The sequence below is a fragment of the Bubalus bubalis genome, chromosome 10 (genome assembly GCF_019923935.1).
Source record: "Bubalus bubalis isolate 160015118507 breed Murrah chromosome 10, NDDB_SH_1, whole genome shotgun sequence".
NCBI lineage: Eukaryota > Metazoa > Chordata > Mammalia > Artiodactyla > Bovidae > Bubalus > Bubalus bubalis.
The window spans coordinates 8779141-8800516 of NC_059166.1; the positions used below are offsets into that span (position 1 = coordinate 8779141).

Genomic DNA, 21376 nt, shown 5'->3' on the forward strand with positions numbered 1-21376 from the left:
TCAATTTGAAATTCATATTCTGCTCACCAAAATCAAGATAATTCATAGCATCTTCTCCTTCAGCTCCATCTTCTCACCTCAAGCTACAGGATGCTGTACTGTGGATGTCCTACAACCTTCATAACATTACAATGTTCCCTATTAGGTGGAGAAAGCAAGCTGGAACCAAAGAGATAAAGATCAGATGGAAGAACAGAGGGAAGTAGGGGTGCCCACTTTGCTGTCATCCAAATCCCTGATTCCAGGGATTTTAATCAAATTTGAATCATAGCCCTTCCATCCTGTAGCACTGCCATTCCTGAAGTCACCTGAACTCCCCTTATAAACTTCAAAACATGCCCTTCTAGCCAAGCAAGAACCTGGATTCTTACCATTGCAAATGATAATCTTCACTAATACAACTGCTTAATATTATACCTATACTGCTACAAACTTGGGCATAGGTGATTTTTATAAAAGTTGTTTTAAATCTTGTATTTACATCACACTTCACCATTTTCTAAACATCTCTGTTATACACATCTGTTTTGACATGTAAAAATAATTGAGTGAGATGAGTAAAGTGGCATTTACTGTTACTTTAAAATAATAATGAAAGATTTTAAAACATCAGTAAGATGAAGAATCATTTAAATTTTGCCTGAGGTCACACAGCTAGTGAGTGTAAAACTGGAGTTGAACCCCAGTCTTTTAACTCCCAATCCAGAGCTCTAAATCCAGAACACTAGCCTGCTGATTCCCAGCCTTGCGTTCAGTATGTCCTTTTAGGCCTGTGCACAGATGTCAAATATTCTTGGTTCAGTTAGTTGCTCAGTCGTGTCCAACTCTTTGGACCCCATGGACTGCAGCACACCAGGCTTCCCTGTCCATCACCAACTCCCAAAGCTCGCTCATTCAAACTCATGTTCATCCAGTCTGTGATGCCATCCAGCCATCTCATTCTCTGTCGTCCACTTCTCCTCCTGCCTTCAATCTTTCCCAGCACGAGGGTCTTTTCCAGTAAGTCAGTTATTCAAATATTCTAGAGAGAACTTAAACAGAAAACTTTATACAATGTAAACAATTACCTTCTAGTAGGTCTATTTTTAAAATGTGATTTTAAAAAATAGTATTTCCTTAATACAGGTATGCTTGTGCTCCAACTATTCTATTTGCCAGAAAAAGCTAATGAAGAATTAGTGACACCTTGTGGCAAAAACGTATTAATTCATGAGCTGCTACCGTCCAAAGGCTTCATGCACTTCACTAAGTAGTTAAGACAATAGCAAAACATCTGGAAAGAATAATCTGTGGTTACAGACTCTGCATCTCACAACTAAAACTGTCCTCCCTTTGTTCCACTTGGGCTCAGTTCCCACCACTTCACAGAAACTGCTATTTTTGTGAAGTTCACAGACAACTTCCATGCTGGCAAACCCAACGGTTACTTCTCAGTTCTCATCTTACATAACTTCTTACATAATAACCAGGGTGACTCCACTGCTCCTGAAACTTTTGGTTTCACCAAGACCACACTCTTTCCTTTTTACTTTTAATGTCTCTAAAACCCTCTGAAGTCTCACCAGTACCAAATTCTTATCTCTAGCTCCAACCTTTCCACCGAACTCCAGACACACGTCTAAACCGGCAGTGTGACACGTCCATTTGATACTCCAAGCGTTTCAGAATGAAAAATGCCCACAAGAACTTCCACCCAATCGGCTGCATCTCAGGAAATGACATTAAATGATTGTTTTTGCAGATCTGCAATATGAAACATAAAAACATTACTTCGCCAGAAGCTATGGGGCTAGTACAGTGCAGAATTCAGATTTAAATCCACACACTACTTAACTGAATGCAAACGCAAAGGCAAACAACTGTTATCACTCAGTTCAGTTCAGTCGCTCAGTCATGTCCGACTCTTTGCGACCCATGGACTGCAGCACGCCAGGCCTCCCTGTACATCACCAACTCCCAGAGTTCACTCAAACTCATGTCCATTGTTGCATTGGTGATGCCATCCGACCAACCCATCCTCTGTCATTCCCCTTCTCCTCCTGTCTTCAATCTTTCCCAGCATCAGGGTCTTTTCAAATAAGTCAGTTCTTTGCATCAGGTGGCCAAAGTATTGGAGTTTCAGCTTCAGCATCAGTCCTTCCAATGAATATTCAGGACTGATTTCCTTTAGGATGGACTGGCTGGATCTCCCTGCAATCCAAGGGACTCTCAAGAGTCTTCTCCAACAGCACAGTTCACTCAGGGAAGCATAAGCTTCACTTACACAAACCCAGTACTTTCACATCGCCAACACTAAAACCAGTGCATTTGCTGTTTCTAAGGACAGACCCGTCCCTTAACGCTTCATTTTTAGGGCAAGAGGAGGCCCTAGAAGACTCAAGAAGACGCCCTGCTGCTGCTAAGTCGCTTCAGTCGTGTCCGACTCTGTGTGACCCCATAGACGGCAGCCCACTAGGCTCCTCTGTCCCTGGGATTCTCCAGGCAACAACACTGGAGTGGGTTGCCATTTCCTTCTCCAATACATGAAGGTGAAAAGTGAAAGGGAAGTCGCTCAGTCGTGCCCGACTCTTAGCGACCCCATGGACTGCAGCCTACCAGGCTCCTCTGTCCATGGGATTTTCCAGGCAAGAGTACTGGAGTGGCCCTTTACCAAAAAGGAGATGTCTGTGGGGAGGCCCTCCACGCCCAAGGACTAGCAGCAGAGCGGTAAGCAGGGAAGGAAAGCAGAAAAAGGCAGACCAGCTACGCAGGCGGACCCTGGGGCGGGAGAGGTGGCGGTGCTCGGAGACAACGGGGAAGTCCCCCGGCCCGGCCCTGGCACGTAACAAGAGATAGGAGGCTGGGCGCCATGCGTGTGCGGTCGTAGGTGGATGGCCCGATCAGAGGCGCGGCGGCAGGCGCGGGAGAAACGGCCAAGGGCGGTCCCTGAGGAGTGGGCTCTGCGTGAACGGCGCCAACCCAGGCCCCGCCGAGCGCCCCTCGAGAGTGGGGCCGGGGACCGTCGCCGCCCTCCTCAGGCCTCTGCTGGGGCCGCCGGGCACGCCTCCTTCATGCGCAGGCTCGTTGACCAGGAAGACGCAGGTGGGCCGAGTCAAGAACCGGAAGTGCCCGGGCGCACTGGCAACCTTCCCCGGAAGCCCGCCAGCCGGGACAGCCCCGAGGCTCCGCCCCTCGACGGAACGCTGGGTTGCTGGGCAACCGGCGCGGGAGGGTTCGGTGGTGCCCAGAGCCGTTCCTGTGTAGCTCCTACTTCCTGCCCTGGCAATCTCCCGGCCCGCCCGCCTCCCTTCTTGCCGCCCCTCCTCGCATCACGGAATCCCTGCCCTTGGCACTACGTGCATCTCTCCGGCTCCCACGACACTCTAGTGCCCACCTGCTTCGAAGCCAAGCTTCATCATAAGGGAAGCGGGCCGACCCCGAGCGCGACCTCCACGTTGGCTGAGCGCGCCTCCCCGGCCATGGCCACCTACACCTACACCAGCCGGCCCCGGGCCCTGCCCTGCCAGCGCCGCCGTTACCGGGACGACCTGATGCAGCAGTGAGTGAGCAAACCGGCCTCTGTGGGGTCTCTCCTCATCCTGGGGCCGCGGGATCTTGGTCCTTTCGCCCTGGCAGAACCTGCCTATGCTGCTTTCCCTTCCCTGCTCTCTGAGAAATAAATTCCCTCCCTAAGGAACTCGACTGGAGAAGGAAATGGCAACCCACTCCAGTATTCCTGCCTGGAGGATCACAAGGACAGAGGAGGCTGGTGGGCTGCCGTCTAGGGGGTTGCACAGAGTCGGACACAACTGAAGCGACTTAGCAGCGGCACAAGAAACTCTACTGTGTTGTGGAGGACTGAAGCAATAAAGGGAATTAGTTAACTTTTTAGTGATCATGATGCTGGCATGATTGATAACATGTGCAGGGAAACGACTTATTATTGAGTCAACAGGTGGTTATTGGCCGACTGTGTGCCAAGCAGGCACCTTCTAGGAGCACCAACATACATTTTCTTACCTAGTCTCCAGTGCTGTGAAGTTAGTTTTATAATATGTATTATGCATAACAAGAAACTGGGATACAAAGGTGTACCTCACAATAGCGTGTCCATAACAGGAGCCACGTAAATCTCTTCACAGGAATCAGGTTCTCCTTCCATGTTGGACTGCAAATTGTACTTTTACTTCATCAGTATTGCAAATATTCAGGTATCCATATTTGGAAAGGGTGTTAAATATTATGGTTCTCTTAAAGTTCTTTCTGTATGCTTCAAATTTTGGAATCAGCAGAACTTTCCAAGAATGCAGGCTCCATGGAAGCAAGACCCTTTATGACTTTTATTCACTAAAGATGTACCTGACAGATAGTTAGCACTCAACACAGATTGTTGAATTAAAGGCTGAACATGAGTTCTTGGTGCTTATTTCAAGCAGAGTCTAAAATCATAATTATCTTATTCTGACAATAAAGACATTTGTTAATAAGAAATGTCTATCACTTTAAGAAAACCAAAATAAGAACATTTAAATTATAAAAGTTTTAAATTCAGTTTTAAAAGGGACTCCTTGGAGAAATAGTTCCTAGTGCCTTGAAGTGGTTGCTTACAAATCCTTCCTATTAAATCAGACCAAGAGATGAAATAAGAATCATTGGTGGTTCCTTGGAAACAATTTCTCTTTTTAGAGAATTAGTTGATTGGTATATTGAAGCAATCTGAATCAAGCCTTTGAGAGGAGTTCTTTTAGATGTGTCTATTAGATTTTTCAGTTTACAAATTTATAAAAGTAATACATTCTTGTGAAGCAAATGGAAATTACAAATAAGGAGTAATAAAGGCAAAGTTAATTATCTCTCACCCATCTCTACTCCTGCTTCTCTGTTGTAAGCAAACTTAAGTCTTATTCTTCCACAGCTTCTTGCTTGTGCACACAAAGAGGAGCATATGTACGTGTATATGGAAGGTTTTGTTTCTGAAATGGAATCATACTGCTGCTACTGCTGCTGCTGAGTCGCTTCAGTCGTGTCCGACTCTGTGCGACCCCATAGACGGCAGCCCACCAGGCTCCCCCGTCCCTGGGATTCTCCAGGCAAGAACACTGGAGTGGGTTGCCATTTCCTTCTCCATATTAATCTGTACTTGGCTCCCTCTACTTTTTTTCTCCTCCACTTTTTTATAAACTCTAATTCCTTTTTTCCCCAAATTTCTTTCTGTATACATGCACACACAGATCTAATTTTTAAATATATGTACTCATTCATGCCTGTGGGTATTCTTAGTACAGCCTTATTCTCTAGCCCCTTCTCTTGCAAACCTGCTGTCCCTCTCCTGCCTCCAAACCACATTAATGACTTTGAATGAATACTTTGGTACTTTTCTCCATACACCCATGTTTATGTACACATGTATGAATACAAATATATACATACAGATACACATCTACACGGCCTTTGTCTTCTTCATAACAATGTAGCATACATAATTCTCAACATCTTCCTTCTCTCACCTAATTGTGGAACTTCCCTACTTTATCAACGGTGCTAAAAAAAAATCTATTTTCTTAAAATAGTTTCACCTTAGTCTAAATCCTATTAAAAATGAGTTGGCCCCAAAGACAAATATCATATGATATCACTTCCATGTGGAATCTACAAAAGTAATAGAATTTATTTACAAAATGGAAATAGATTCACAGACATAGTAACTTATGGTTACCAAAGAAGAAAGGGGATGAGGAATAAAGTAGAAATCTGAGGTTAACAGATACACACTTCTATATATAAAATAGATAGCAAGGACCTACTATATAGCACAGATATTTTCAGTATCTTGTAATAACTTATAGTGGAAAAGAATCTGAAAATATATATTATATATGTATAATTGATACCCTTTGCTGTATACCTGAAACTAACTCATATTGTAAATCAAATATACTTTAATTTTTGAAAATGAAAAGTTGACTTTTAGATACCAATGCTCCATTACACTCATAATTTAGAGTTTACTTTTTTACAGACCTGAAGAACCTGTGCATTACGGAAACATAATGTATGACAGAAGGGTGATCCGAGGCAACACGTACGCCCTGCAGTCAGTACCACTGGTAAATACAGTTTGAATTGTCTGACACAGAGTACTCCAGACTACCTTTGGGGAAGGAGCAATTTTTGTTTCTGTCTTTAAATTTCTAATCTGTTAAACAGACTAAAACATTTATGAAATAAAATAAGGATGGATTGCTAGAAAAATGAAAGGGGAAAAAAATGTATGCAAAATATAAGCCAGATAGTGGTTGGCAGGGAATGGAGGAATAGAGAAGTGTTATTTAATGAGTACGGAGTTTCAGTTTCACAGAATGAAAAAGTTCTGGAGATGAACGGTGGTAGTGGTTGTACAACGTGAATGTACTTAATGCCCCTGAACTGTGCACTGAAAAATGGTTTGGTTCAGTTCAGTCACTCAGTCGTGTCCAACTCATTGCAATCCCATGGACTGCACCACGCCAGGCTTCCCTCTTCATCACCAACTGCTGGAACTTGCTGAAGCTCATGTCCATCCAGTTGGTGATGCCATCCAACCATCTCATCCTCTGTCGTCCCCTTCTCCTCCCGCCTTCAATCTTTCCCATGATCAGGGTCTTTTCCAATAAGTCAGTTCTTTGCATCAGGTGGCCAAAGTATTGGAGCTTCAGCATCAGCCCTTCCAGTGAATATTAGGGACTGATTTCCTTTAGGATTGACTGGTTGGATCTCCTTGGGACTCTCAAGAGTCTTCTCCAGCACCACAGTTCAAAAGCATCAATTCTTTTCGCTCAGCTTTCTTTATAGTCCAACTCTCACATCCATACACATGACTACTGGAAAAACCACAGCTTTGACTAAATGGACCTTTGTTGGCAAAGTAATGTCTCTGCTTTTTAATATACCGTCTAGGTTGGTCATACCTTTTCTTCCAAGGAGCAAGTGTCTTCTAATTTCATGGCTGCAGTCACCATCTGCAGTGATTTTGGAGCCCAAAAAGGTAAAGTCTGTCACTGTTTACATTGTTTCCCCATCTATTTGCCATGAAGTGATGGGACTGGATGCCATGATCTTAGTTTTCTGAATGTTGAGTTTTAAGCAAACTTTTTCACTCTCCTCTTTCACTTTCATCAAAAGGCTCTTTAGTTCATCTTTACTTTCTACCATAAGGGTGGTGTCATCTGCATATCCGAGGTTGTTGATATTTCTCCTGGCAATCTTGATTCCAGCTTGTGCTTCATCCAGCCTGGCATTTCGCATGATGTACTTTGCATATAAATTAAATTAGCAGGGTGACAATATACCACTTTGATGAACTCCTTTCCCACTTTGGAACCAGTCTGTTGTTCCATGTCCAGTTCTAACTGTTGCTTCTTGACCTGCATACAGATTTCTCAGGAGTCAGGTCAGGTGGTCTGGTATTCCCATCTCTTTCACAATTTTCCACAGTTTGTTGTGAACCACACAGTCAAAGGCTTTGGCATAGTCAATAAAGCAGAAGTAGATGTTTTTCTGGAACTCTCTTGCTTTTTTGATGATCTAGTGGATGTTGGCAATTTGATCTCTGGTTCCTCTGCCTTTTCTGAATCCAACTTGAACATCTGAAAGTTCACAGTTCATGTACTTTTGAAGCCTGGCTTGGAGAGTTTTGAGCATTTGCTAACATGAGATGAGTGTAATTGTGCAGTAGTTTGAACATTCTTTGGCATTGCCTTTCTTTGGGATTGGAATGAAAACTGACCTTTTCCAGTCCTGTGGCCACTGCTGAGTTTTCCAAATTTCCTGGCATATTGAGTGCAGCACTTTCACACCATCATCTTTTAGGATTTGAATTAGCTCAACTGGAATTCCATCACCTCTACTAGCTTTGATTGTAGTGATGCTTCCTAAGGTCCACTTGACTTCGCATTCCAGGATGTCTGGCTCTAGGTGAGTGATCACACCATTGTGGTTATCTGGGTCATGAAAATCTTTTTTGTACAGTTCTTCTGTGTATTCTTGTCACCTCTTCTGAATATCTTCTGCTTCTGTTAGGTCCATACCTTTTCTGTCCTTTATTGTGCCCATCTTTGCATGAAATGTTCTGTTGGTATCTCTAATTTCTTGAAGAGATCTCTGCCTTTCCCATTCTATTGTTTTCCTCTATTTCTTTGCATTGATCACCGAGGAAGGCTTTCTTACCTCTCCTTGCTATTCTTTGGAACTCTGCATTCCAATGGGTATATCTTTCCTTTTCTCCTTTGCCCTTTGCCTCCTTTAATCCCTTAGTCATCTGTTGTTTGTGTACTTGAACAGGCTTTGTTCGGACTAAAGTTGTTTTCTTTGTGAGCTAATGTATTTTTTATGGAAATTCTGTCATGAAATTAGGCTAAAAAAAATTCAAGTGGTTTTCAATTTCTTAACTACACATTAAAATCTATTGTGACTGAATGGTTACCTCAGTTTACTAGGCATCAGAGGAGTTCATGGTAAAAAAAATCCTTGAATGAGGAAAAACAGTTTATTATTTGGGATTCTGCACCCATTTTATTCTGGTTAACAGTCATACTTTGAAGTTACTTTTATGTGTTTTACCAGATACCTTTGTAATTGCCTGACAAATTTCAGATAAATTTTTAATCACCAAGTCACTGATAAGCAGGAAGTATTCTATGACAGATGCTTTTATGCCACCCAGGAATTGCTTTGGAGCAGCACTCCTATACACTTTGAGAAATATTTTCTAAATTTTATAAGCCTTTTCTGTCATTCAGCCTGGGCAGCCTGATCCTGTAGAGATTCAGAGACAGCAGCAGGCTAGGAGGAGGGCTTTTGCCAGAAAACGAGCCCAAGAACAGCTCAGACCACGTACACCCGAACCCGTGGAAGGCAGGAAACATGTGGACGTGCAGACAGGTATGTGGGCCCACGGCTTGGTGGCTCCTGAGAGTGTATGGTTTTCTGAGTCAGTTCATTTTGTTTGACTTTCATATTAATGTATCTGTTATGCCATCTAGTATTTCCCTGTCATGTGGTAGAAGAAGTCCGTTTAGTAAACAAACTCATTGACTGAATATTGTTATTATATTGCGTATGGCTGAAAATGTGACATGGCGATTTTTTTAAAAAAGAATATAAGGACCAAATTAATTCTCTCAGCCCTTTTCACAAATGCTGTTCTCCAACTGGGAGTATTTCCTGCTTTTCATAGCCCAAGATGAATCACTCTTGGACTCGTGGAAGGTGGAGAGCAGTATAGTTTTATTTTGGTATTCTGTCTTTCGAGAGAAGTAAACCCATTTACTGAATATCTGAAAACTGCATATCTGAAAATGTGGGTTATTAGTCCAAGCTTTACTAATCCCGGGGCTTCCTGGGTAGCTCAGCTGGTAAAGAATCCGCCTGCAAAGCAGGAGACTCCACTTCGATTCCTGGATCCGGAAGTTCCCCTGGAGAAGGGATAGGCTACCCATTCCAGTATTCTTGGGCTTCACTGGTGGCTCAGTTTGTAAAGAATCCACCTGCAATGCAGGAGACCTGTGTTTGATACCTGGGTTGGGAAGATCCCCTGGAGGAGGGCATGGCAACCCACTCCAGTATTCCTGCCTGGAGAATTCCCATGGACAGAGGAGCCTGGCAGGCTACAGTCCATGGGTCGCAAAGAGTCGGACACGACTGAGTGACTAAGCACAGCACAGCACAAACCTGTTTAGATCTGAGTCCCCCACCTCTCTCACCATGGCCTCTTCTTCTAGCTCCTTTTGTTCTCCATTCCCTTGCATCCTCCCCAGGGCCACATAGGCTCTCCTAGGCTGCTGCTGCTGCTGCTAAGTCACTTCAGTTGTGTCCGACTCTGTGCGCCCACATAGACAGCGCCCACATAGACAGCGCCCACCAGGCTCCCCCGTCCCTGGGATTCTCCAGGCAAGAACACTGGAATGGGTTGCCATTTCCTTCTCCAATGCATGAAAATGAAAAGTGAAAGTGAAGTCGCTCAGTCATGTCCGACTTTAGCGACCCCATGGACTGCAGCCTCCCAGGCTCCTCCGTCCATGGGATTTTCTAGGCAAAAGTACTGGAGTGGGGTGCCATTGCCTTCTCCGTTCCTAGGCTAGTGCCAGGCTTTTCCTACTTATCTGACTGTTGTCAGCTGTGGGGGTTTACCTGGACCCATAAGGTCCAGCTGTGTTGTTGACAGACTCTTGGTCGTCAAGCAATACTTGATGTTTTCCTTGGACATAAAATGTAACTACCTAAGATTCACCCTGCCAAGATGGTGAGTGGATTCACCAGAGATATTTCTGGATAGTAAGGACAAAAGGTTGAGGACCATTCCAAGCTTTTTCCTACCTTGAGACCAAGTCTAGAATAAGTACATGTCTGTGATTAGCCAATATAGTTGTAATTCTGTAAGAGCTAAATTTTAGTCTTTACTTATACCGTCAGAATATGAAGTGATAGAATAGCAGCCACTTTTTGTTGAGTACTTCCTGTGTCTCAGAGACGTTACCAGGTCCTTTACCTGTGTCTCCTTTATTATTATGCAGACTGTAGGTGACTGATAACCATGATCCCTTTTGCAGATAAAGAAACCAAGACCCAAAGAGGATGTAATCGCTAGGTCCTATGTTCAACAGCTGACTCCAGTTCTCATGTTCTTTGCATGATGCCATACTGCCCTTGCCTCATGTAAATTATTCCCAAGGTGAAATTTGTTTTCCTATATCTGTTTATGATATGTAGGCTAGAGAGAACGTCCATAACACAATGATGTGATGCGTAGTTGCCAGGGTCCAGCCCCAGCTGATCCAGGGTATTCGAAGGAGAGACGGCATAGGCGAGGGTCAGGAAACAACTGCTTAATTACACGTTAATTAAGGATACAAAGAGTAATAGAATGAGGATAGCTCAGTAGGAAAATTCAGTGGAGAAAAGAGGCTGAGCAGCTTGGTTTACGCGGGAGACCAATAAAACTTCAAGACAAGAAGTTTGCACCACTTACGTAGGCCGCAGGCGTCCTTCCGTTCTCCCGAAGGAGAGGAGACACTGAGGCCTCCCCGGTCGGATCTTAGAAGCCCAGGCATAATTAGCAAGCATGGTGGGTTCCGCGCTCCAGATGGAGACTCAGCTAGAATTTGGGAGAGAGGGTTACATGGGGAGACCAAGTTTCAGTGAACAAGGCCCGCACTTTATTTTCCAAAGTAGTTTTTATACCTTAAGTTATGCATAGAGGATAATGGGGGAAGGGGTGGAGTCATGCAAGGACAGCAGTTCCTGGTTCTAATCTAAGCCAGGCTTTCAAACTTATCATATGCAAAAGTTCAGGTGATTGACATCATCTTCTGGCCCGGAGGCCTGTTAACATTTTAAGAAACTTATTTTTCTCTAAAGGTGATTATTCCAAAGTCAGGCACCAGCCTTCCAAAAAGCATTGGACAAAGCTGCATTTTACATTTCTATACACCCATTATATCAATCAATACACTGCCAAGGACACAGTAGGTAAGGAGTATGGAGACTTAGCAGCAAACATTGGCCCAACAAGTGAAAAACCCTTCACCAATACAATTTCTAATCAATCTTTTAACTACTCAAAGGAATCTGTGTTTAGGCAGTTTAGAACATCTCCTGCCTCTCACAGTTGGGAGGCTCTGAACAATCACATGTGGCCGGAAAAACCCATTCAGGCAGGCTAGAGGATTTCCAAAGGAGTTTGTAGGTTGAAACACTGTCACACCCAGGAATTATTAACTGGAGCTGTAAGCTAACTCTTTTTTTCAGAGAGAGGTAGTGGGGGACAGCCCCCTGTAAAGTCAGAGGTGTAGGTGAAAGGACAAAGCAGAAAGTAGGCAGACTCTGGTTTGGGGGGTAGATGCTCGAGAATTTCCAGGGGGACTCCTGAGGCTCGATCCCGCCTTTGCGTATGCCGAGCCTCCTTCCTCATGACCTTTGTCATGGGTGGAGCTCCTCACACTGGCTCCCAGCAGTGATAGAATTCCAGTTGAGCTATTCCAGATCCTGAAAGATGATGCTGTGGAAAGTGCTGCACTCAATATGCAATATGCACTCAATGTGCAATATGCCGGCTCCCGGCACGTAGTTTTTTTACATGTCCAGGAATTTTCAAACCTTTGAACATTGATTATCTTAAGACTTGTTACATGGCTGGCTCGTTAACTTTCCATCCCATGTTATGTTTTGTGTCGTATATACATCTATAGGTTCACGTTCTTTAGTTCTGTTTTCAAATACAAAGTTAAAGTCGCTCAGTCATGTCTGACTCTTTGCGACCCCATGGGCTGTCCATGGAATTTTCCAGGCCAGAATACTGGAGTGGGTAGCCTTTCCCTTCTCCAGGGGATCTTTCCAACCCAGGGATCGAGCCCAGGTCTCCCGCATTGCAGGCAGGTTCTTCACCAGCTGAGCTACAAGGGAAGCCCATTTCAAATACAAAGCTCGGTGATCTCTCAACATTTAGTAAATGTTCTAGCCTGACTGACTCTGTGGTCTTCCAAATATATAAAAATGCTTAGTACACTATGTGGATTGAACCCCACATTTGAGCACCTTTATTTCAAGACTTCTGTTCTGATCCATTCATTTCTGTTTTGAAGGGGCTGTAGTTTCAAATTCTTGAAAAAGACCAGAATTTCAAACTCAATGTATATGGTGTTCTCTTAGAATTATACCTTGAAGAAATTGCTGACCGCATAATAGAAGTTGATATGGAGTGCCAAACAGATGCATTTTTGGACAAACCACCAACACCACTCTTTATTCCTGCCAAAACTGGCAAAGATGTGGCCACCGAAATTCTAGAAGGAGAGGTATAGTACATTATTAGACTTCTGTCTTCTTTATAAACAGTGAGGTTTAATTAAAACCTTAACATAAGTGCAAACCACTTCACAGTCAGGAAGATTCTAAATACTTACTGCATTTCCTTCCAAATGGTATATGGTTTTATCCTGAGCTACCCAGAAATGTTTTTAAATATCATGATCTTTTACTTTTTAGTCTTTAAAAAAAAAATTAAATGCCATGATCTGATTTTCCCTCTTTGCTGATCAGAAATAAAAAATTTTAGAAATGTGTTTAGAATATTTATATATTTAATTTTTGTGTGTTTGCATACTTGCTTAATGGATGAACATAAGGTAGATTTGTACCAAATGAGGAAAAATAGTATCTCTGATATGAAAGGTTCCACTGCTAGTTGCTTGTTGATTATATAAGTTTTATGAAGATAATTCTCTGTGTTAGGAAAAAAGTCCTAAAATAATTAATTTTTATATCAGTGTGGAATACATGAATACAGGCCAGTTTATGAAACTGAAGAAGAGAAGGCAGTGTGCATAATGACTTAAGTGAGATTTAAAATGCAAAGGAATTTGAAAGTATTGTCATTGAATTAGGAAATAAAATTAGTCTTCATAATCTATACAGAAAACTATATTTGTCTCTAAATCCTAGAGATGAATCACCAAAGTATCCATTATTCTTGTTCCTTTGTTCTTCAAACTGTTATCAAAACAACCAATAAAAATCAAGCAGAAAAGATGGAGAACAAGACAAAGATATTTCCCTTGGGTTTAGAGTTTTATTGGAAAATCATTGAGAATGAAGGTTCATTCTGATGATTGAATAGATCTTTTTATAACTTTGACTCTTATCAGTTTTTGCCTGTAAAGAGCCCCTGTGCCTTTTGGGCTGTTTAGAAGGTTAGAAACGGTAAAGTACCAGCTCGTTGTCTGGCACACAGAAGACCCTCAACAAGTAGTATCCTGTTATTTATTGCTGCTCTTATGGATATTTTTTTCACTGAGCCTTTGGTCCATGATTAAAATTTTAAATTTGTTTTGTATGTTTAAGCTTTTTGACTTTGATCTTGAAGTTAAACCAATGTTAGAAGTTTTGGTGGGAAAGACCATCGAGCAGTCTCTTCTGGAAGTGATGGAAGAAGAAGAGTTGGCGAACCTGCGGGCCAGTCAGTACGCATATGAAGAGCTTCGCAACGTCGAGCTTGCTGAAGTCCAGCGACTTGAAGAGCAGGAGAGGCGACACCGGGAGGAAAAAGTAGAGAATTTTCGTTTTCCCTCTCAGACAGATTTCGGTTACTTAACAGATTATGTTCAAAATCACATGTAGAGCTAACAGGTCTTGGCAAACATGTTAGAAAAGACATGTTTGTTGTTCAGGTCTCTCCTATAGATCACCGATCTTTCATGAACAATTACATTTTTAAAATTCCAGTTTACATAGATGTATCTAAATAGAGATGGACTTCCCAGGTGGCTCAACAGTAAAGAATCTGCCTGCCAGTGCAGGCAACCGAGGTTCTACTCCTAGAGAAGGAAATGGCAGCCCGCTCCAATATTCTTCCCTGGGAAATCCCATGGAGAGAGGAGGCCTGGCAGGCTACAGTCTATGGGGTTGCAAAGAGTCGGACTAAATAACACCAACAACCTAAATAGAGTTCCCCAAAATTCCTACAGGTCACAATTTAAATTACATATGTCCCAATGAAAGGCACTCTTAAATATCAAGAGTCCTGGAGAAGAAATAACATCAGTTTGCCAAAAATCAGTGGCAGAAAAGGTGGCAGGAAAAAGTGGAGTGTATTTGGGTAGATGGGGAGTAAGAAAGAGGATCTGGAAAGAATTCTGGGTCTTTTTCTCAGTGGCTAGCTCTGCTCCACACCCTTACAAATACACCTACTATCTGAGTCTTTACAGAATATTTCTTCAGATTATAAGGTTTTTAGAACCTTTAATAAGAAAAGTTGTAGAATCCAATCATTAAATACACCACAAACCTCTGGTTAGGAAGCACTAGGCTCAGTACAGTTTAATAAGAATCTGTCTGGGGATGGCAATAACTCACCCTGTGTTAAACACTGGATGGATAAATGATAAAGTGAAAGTGAAGTCGCTCAGTCCTGTCCGGCTCTTTGCGACCCCATGGACGGTAGCCTACCAGGATCCTCCATCCATGGGATTTTCCAGGCAAGAGTACTGGAGTGGGTTGCTGTTTGCTTCTCTAGGGGATCTTCCCAACCCAGGGATCAAACCCAGGTCTCCCGCATTGTAGACAGACGCTATCTGAGCCACCAGGCAAGTCTGTGGATAAATGATAAAGGGTTGCCAAACACCTGAAAGGGCTCAGAGTCTACCTTCCCACACGAATAGCTGAGTTGTCAGAACATTCTACTCCAAACCTAGTCAGATGGACTTTCAGTTTTCCTCCAAAATGAGTAACTTTGTAAAGAGCATGGGTCTGTTGATAAGGATTGTGCAAATGCACGATTGTATGCTCACAAGTATAAGGTGAATCCTAACAAAATCAGCTTTGTTGAAATAATTGGTGAAGTTTTTATCAAAGAATAGTTAAATTTGTTTATTTACTGTTTGGTGGTGTGTGCATGCTCAGTCGTGTCTGACTCGGACTGCAGCCTGTCAGGGTCCTTTGTCCATGGAATATCTCAGGCAAGAGTACTGGAGTGGGTTGCCATTTCCTCCTCCAGGGGACCTTCCTGACCCAGGAATTGAACCCATGTCTCCTGCCGATCAGTTAGATTCTTTACCACTGAGCCACCTGGGAAGCCCTTACTTACTATTAGGAAATATTTTCAAAGTTTAAGCAAATATAAATCTGAATGACTTGTATTCTTCATTTTTTATAATATATATTATTTACTATTAGGAAATATTTTGCCTTTTCATACTGTTCATGGGGTTCTCAAGGCAAGAATACTGAAGTGGTTTGCCATTCCCTTCTCCAATGGACCACATTCTGTCAAATCTCTCCACCATGACCCGCCCGTCTTGGGTTGCCCCACGGGCATGGCTTAGTTTCATTGAGTTAGACAAGGCTGTGGTCCTAGTGTGATTAGATTGACTAGTTTTCTGTGAGTATGGTTTCAGTGTGTTTGCCCTCTGATTCCCTCTTGCAACACCTACCGTCTTACTTACAAATAGCTGTGAAAAGAAGAGAAGCAAAAAGCAAAGGAGAAAAGGAAAGATATAAGCATCTGAATGCAGAGTTCCAAAGAATAGCAAGAAGAGATAAGAAAGCCTTCTTCAGTGATCAATGCAAAGAAATAGAGGAAAACAACAGAATGGGAAAGACTAGGGATCTCTTCAAGAAAATCAGAGATACCAAAGGAACATTTCATGCAAAGATGAGCTCGATAAAGGACAGAAATGGTATGGACCTAGCAGAAGCAGAAAATATTAAGAAGAGATGGCAAGAATGCACAGAAGAACTGTACAAAAAAGATCTTCCCGACCCAGATAATCACGATGGTGTGATCACTAACCTAGAGCCAGACATCCTGGAATGTGAAGTCAAGTGGGCCTTAGAAAGCATCACTACGAACAAAGCTAGTGGAGGTGATGGAATTCCAGTTGAGCTATTCCAAATCCTGAAAGATGATGCTGTGGAAGTGCTGCACTCAATATGCCAGCAAATTTGGAAAACTAAGCAGTGGCCACAGGACTGGAAAAGGTCAGTTTTCATTCCAACCCCAAAGAAAGGCAATGCCAAAGAATGCTCAAACTACCGCACAATTGCACTCATCTCACACGCTAGTAAAGTAATGCTCAAAATTCTCCAAGCCAGGCTTCAGCAATACATGAACCGTGACCTTCCTGATGTTCAAGCTGGTTTTAGAAAAGGCAGAGGAACCAGAGATCAAATTGCCAACATCCGCTGGATCATGGAAAAAGCAAGAGAGTTCCAGAAAAACATCTATTTCTGCTTTATCGACAATGCCAAAGCCTTTGACTGTGTGGATCACAATAAACTGTGGAAAATTCTGAAAGACATGGGAATACCAGACCACCTGATCTGCCTCTTGAGAAATTTGTATGTAGGTCAGGAAGCAACAGTTAGAACTGGACATGGAACAACAGACTGGTTCCAAATAGGAAAAGGAGTTCGTCAAGGCTGTATATTGTCACCCTGTTTATTTAACTTATATGCAGAGTACATCATGAGAAACTCTGGACTGGGAGAAACACAAGTTGGAATCAAGATTGCAGGGAGAAATATAAATAACCTCAGATATGCAGATGACACCACCCTTATGGCAGAAAGTGAAGAGGAACTCAAAAGCCTCTTGATGAAAGTGAAAGTGGAGAGTGAAAAAGTTGGCCTAAAGCTCAACATTCAGAAAACGATGATCATGGCATCCTGTCACACCCCTTAATGGGAAATAGATGGGGAAACAGTGGAAACAGTGTCAGACTTTATTTTGGGGGGTTCTAAAATCACTGCAGATGGTGACTGCAGCCATGAAATTCAAAGACGCTTATTCCTTGGAAGGAAAGTTATGACCAACCTAGATAGCATATTCAAAAGCAGAGACATTACTTTGCCAACAAAGGTTTGTCTAGTCAAGGCTATGGTTTTTCCTGTGGTCATATATCGATGTGAGAGTTGGACTGTGAAGAAAGCTGAGTGCCGAAGAATTGATGCTTTTGAACTGTGGTGTTGGAGAAGACTCTTGAGAGTCCCTTGGACTGCAAGGAGATCCAACCAGTCCGTTGTGAAGGAGATCAGCCCTGGGATTTCTTTGGAAGGAATGATGCTAAAGCTGAAAACTCCAGTACTTTGGCCACCTCATGCGGAGTTGACTCATTGGAAAAGACTCTGATGCTGGGAGGGATTGGGGGCAGGAGGAGAAGGGGACAACAGAGGATGAGATGGCTGGATGGCATCACTGACTCGATGGACGTGAGTCTGAGTGAACTATGGACGTGAGTCTGAGTGAACTCCGGGAGTTGGTGATGGACAGGGAGGCCTGGCGTGCTGCGATTCATGGGGTCGCAAAGAGTCAGACACGACTGAGCAACTGATCTGATCTGATCTGATTAGGAAATATGAAAAAACCAAGAATACAAGTCATCTAGATTTATATTTACTTCAACTTTGAAAGTAGACTAATTAGAAAATATGTTAATGTTCCCATTTCTGCATGGAAGTAGAGAAGGTAGTTCATTAGCTTCACAGATTTCATATGATCTATAAATAGCAACAGCAACAAAAAGGTTTTATAATTTTCAGAACTTTACAAATTCAAAGAATCATTATAAATGAGACAATTTATTGGCCCGAGTTTTTTAATCAAAGATGTCTAAGCAACTATAATTTTCATATCAGCAATACTTTATAATACTAATTAAAAATACAGATAACTATTATTATTCTTTGATTTCAGTCAGACATGTATATCCTGAAATTACTTTACTTGAAAATGGATCAGGAAATGAATTTTACCTTAAGCATCATCTCCTCTAAATTCAGTACCTACTTAGCTGTTGAAATTCATTAAAATCTTAGTGAAAAATATGAACTGATCATAGACACCTTGCTGTCCATTTTTGGATACAAGTATAAGTACAAATTCTCCTGCTCATGAGAATCGGGATCTGGGGAAGACATAATAGCTGCATAGCCACCTGTGATGGTGTTTTCCTCGGGCAGGAACGTCGGAAGCAGCAGCAATGGCAGGTGGTTCACAAGCATAACGAGACTTCGCAGAAGATCGCGGCCCGAGCGTTTGCACAGCGTTACCTGGCCGACCTCCTCCCGTCAGTTTTTGACAGCCTTCGGGATGGTGGCTACTTTTATGATCCCATTGAAAGAGGTTTGTTGGAGGTCTTTTGTTAGATTAACTGTTACAATAAGCGTCCTGCTAATGGTTTGAGTTCATGTTGTGCCCATTTTTATTTTGAATTGGAATCTTTCTTTACCAGCTGAGCCACACAGGAAGCCCAAGAATACTGGAGTGGGTAGCCTATCCCTTCTCCAGCGGAACTTCCCTACCCAGGAATCAAACTAGGATCTCCTGCTTCGCAGGCAGATTCTTTCCCAACTGAGCTATCAGGGAATCTTTCTATCTCTGGGCCAAATTTTAAAATCAATTATAGTTGTTTTAAGAAAGTACCGTTTCTAATAAGAGGTGTGTTACAAAGATTTTAGAATGTTTACTGAGAAACACCATTGGAGAATAGAAAAATATGGACCGGATATCCCCCATATGGATATCCCCCATAACCCCAGCTCCTTTCATCTCACGCAGTGCCTATAAAGTCAGTTCTGAAGGCTTTGACTCCAGGGAAGGCCTCATAATTTTGCAAATACCATTTATACTTCATAGAAACGTAATGGACCAGACCACATAGAGAGAATACTATACAGCAAAAGTGATACTATACAAGTCTGTTTGACATTTTTATAATAAGAAAACAAGGCTAATATATCTGTAACATTAGGGGAAAAGCACAGATTCTTCCAGTTTGTAATGATTCATAAAAATCACTTAATGAAATTAACTTTTTAAATTACAGATATTGAGATAGGATTCCTCCCATGGCTAATGAATGAAGTTGACAAAACCGTGGAGTCCAGCATGGTGGGAAGAACAGTGCTTGACAGTAAGTTCTTTTTTTTTTTTTGACAGTAAGTTCTTTTATGTTATTGAAAAGTCATCTCTGAAATTTTTCAGTAAAAAGAACATACAGAAAAAGGATGTTAATTTTACAGTTTTGGTTCTTAAATTTTCAGTATATCAATTCTATTAACAAAGTGAAGTGAAGTTGCTCAGTCGTGTCTGACTCTTTGCGACCCCATGGACTGTAGCATACCAGGCTCCTCCATCCATGGGATTTTCCAGGCAAGGGTACTGGAGTGGGTTACCATTTAACAAAGGTACCTATTTTTACCTTCAGTATTATTTTTGGTTCTTTTATAATTTGATCAGAATTAACATCTTCTGTCATTACTTTATAAATCATATTCTGTTAAAACAGGCATTGAATAGAATTCCTTTAAGTGGCACAGAAGGTACATATTGCTGACTTGGTATAAAAGGTCATGATACAGGGAAGGGACAAGGCCTGGTGAATATTTTAGACTCATCTATAAGCGAGCGTTATAACTACTAAAATATGAAAAGTCATAGTGATTTCTGTACGTACAATTTTCAGTGTTGATTCGTGAGGTGGTTGAGAGACGACTGAATCTCTATGAGCAGAAGGAGGGCAGGCACGCCCCTGTGAGGCCTGAGTATGGACTCGGTAGTCCCGGAGGAACAAGAGAGCCCCTGGTGGGTTTTGAATCCCAGGATCAGGGTGCATCCCAGGCCCAGAGACCCCTTCCAGACAGAGACTCCCTACAGAGAACGCCTTACGACGCAAGGTACACGGAGAGAGTGTCGTCCCGGGAGAGGCAGCTCGCGGAAGAAAATGACGAACTGACAGAAATGAGGAAATCTTCCAAGAGGGAGGAGCTGTTGCAATAGAGGGAGCCCCAGCGCCATGGAGCCAGTCAGCACTGCAGCCAATCAGGTAACGATGCGTGAGTCCCCTCAGCTCATGGAAATTATGTTGTGTTTAGTCAGCGTGTCTTTTTGTCTCATGGACTGGGCAAATCAAATATGTTGAAATAATAAAACTAATTTTTTAAATGAAACCTTATTTATTTAATAGTAGACTCTTTAGGAGCCATACTGTAACTCTAATGAGAATTATGTCTAATTTCAAGCTTCCTATTACCAGTATATATAACTAATATTTGTTTCCTTACTCCTTCCATCACCACTATATAACCAATATATTTTTCCTTATTTGTCCCATGACCACTACATATCACTAATACATTTTTCTTTAGTTTTGTAGTTTCTTTCTCTTTTTTTAGTAAGTATGATATTTAATGTTAGATACCAGTTCTGTTAGCCACTGAGCTTTTCTTCTCTGTAGAAAAACTGTTTAATTTACCCCAGGCAGGAATCCCTCAAGGTTGGGTTCCTGAAAGCCCCAGTGTTCTCTCCTTGCAAATAGCAAGAAATATACCCTTGTCTGTATAAAGTTAAACACTTACCTGTTCCATCTTCAGTATTCAAGTAAAGCTCTCATCTATTTGTTCACATTCCTGCTATTAAAAAATTTCAGGCAATACCAATGAAGCTAAAGGTCCCTCCTCAGATAGCCTGTGTCATCCATCAAACCATTCTATGTACCCTCCAGGCCTTTTATAAGATATTTCTGGAGATAAAGATTTGAACATCTGGCAATATATGGGTTATAGTACTTGCATTTTCACCTAACAGTCTATCTTAGACTTTTCAACATCAGTACATATAAATACTTTTTTTTGAATGTGGTCAGATACAACTGTATTATAGGTAATTGCCATTTGACTTTTTAATCTGAACTTATTTGGTGATGTGAAAATCAGATATTTTTTACCTCTAAAGTTATATTAGAGATATAAAACTCTGGCTTAAAACTCAACGTTCAAAAAACTAAGATCATGGCATCCGATCCTATCACTTCATGGCAAATAGATGGGGAAACAATGGAAACGGTGACAGACTTAATTATCTTGGGCC

At 42.1% G+C, this 21376-nt stretch overlaps 1 protein-coding gene across 3 annotated transcripts in view; it reads left to right on the forward strand.

Moving 5' to 3' along the window:
* Window positions 1-2870: 2870 nt before the first annotated feature.
* The window catches only part of RSPH3 (radial spoke head 3), a 53246-nt gene continuing 34740 nt past the window's right edge, over window positions 2871-21376 (forward strand). For all 3 annotated transcript variants that reach the window (XM_025294326.3, XR_006542257.2, XR_006542256.2), the window contains exons 1-8: window positions 2871-3538; window positions 5999-6086; window positions 8757-8898; window positions 12664-12809; window positions 13855-14058; window positions 18469-18631; window positions 19335-19421; window positions 19974-20333. In XM_025294326.3, coding sequence (XP_025150111.3) covers window positions 2871-3538; window positions 5999-6086; window positions 8757-8898; window positions 12664-12809; window positions 13855-14058; window positions 18469-18631; window positions 19335-19421; window positions 19974-20287 — 1812 coding nt within the window. In that variant the 3' untranslated portion in view covers window positions 20288-20333. The remainder of the gene's footprint in view (window positions 3539-5998; window positions 6087-8756; window positions 8899-12663; window positions 12810-13854; window positions 14059-18468; window positions 18632-19334; window positions 19422-19973; window positions 20334-21376) is intronic.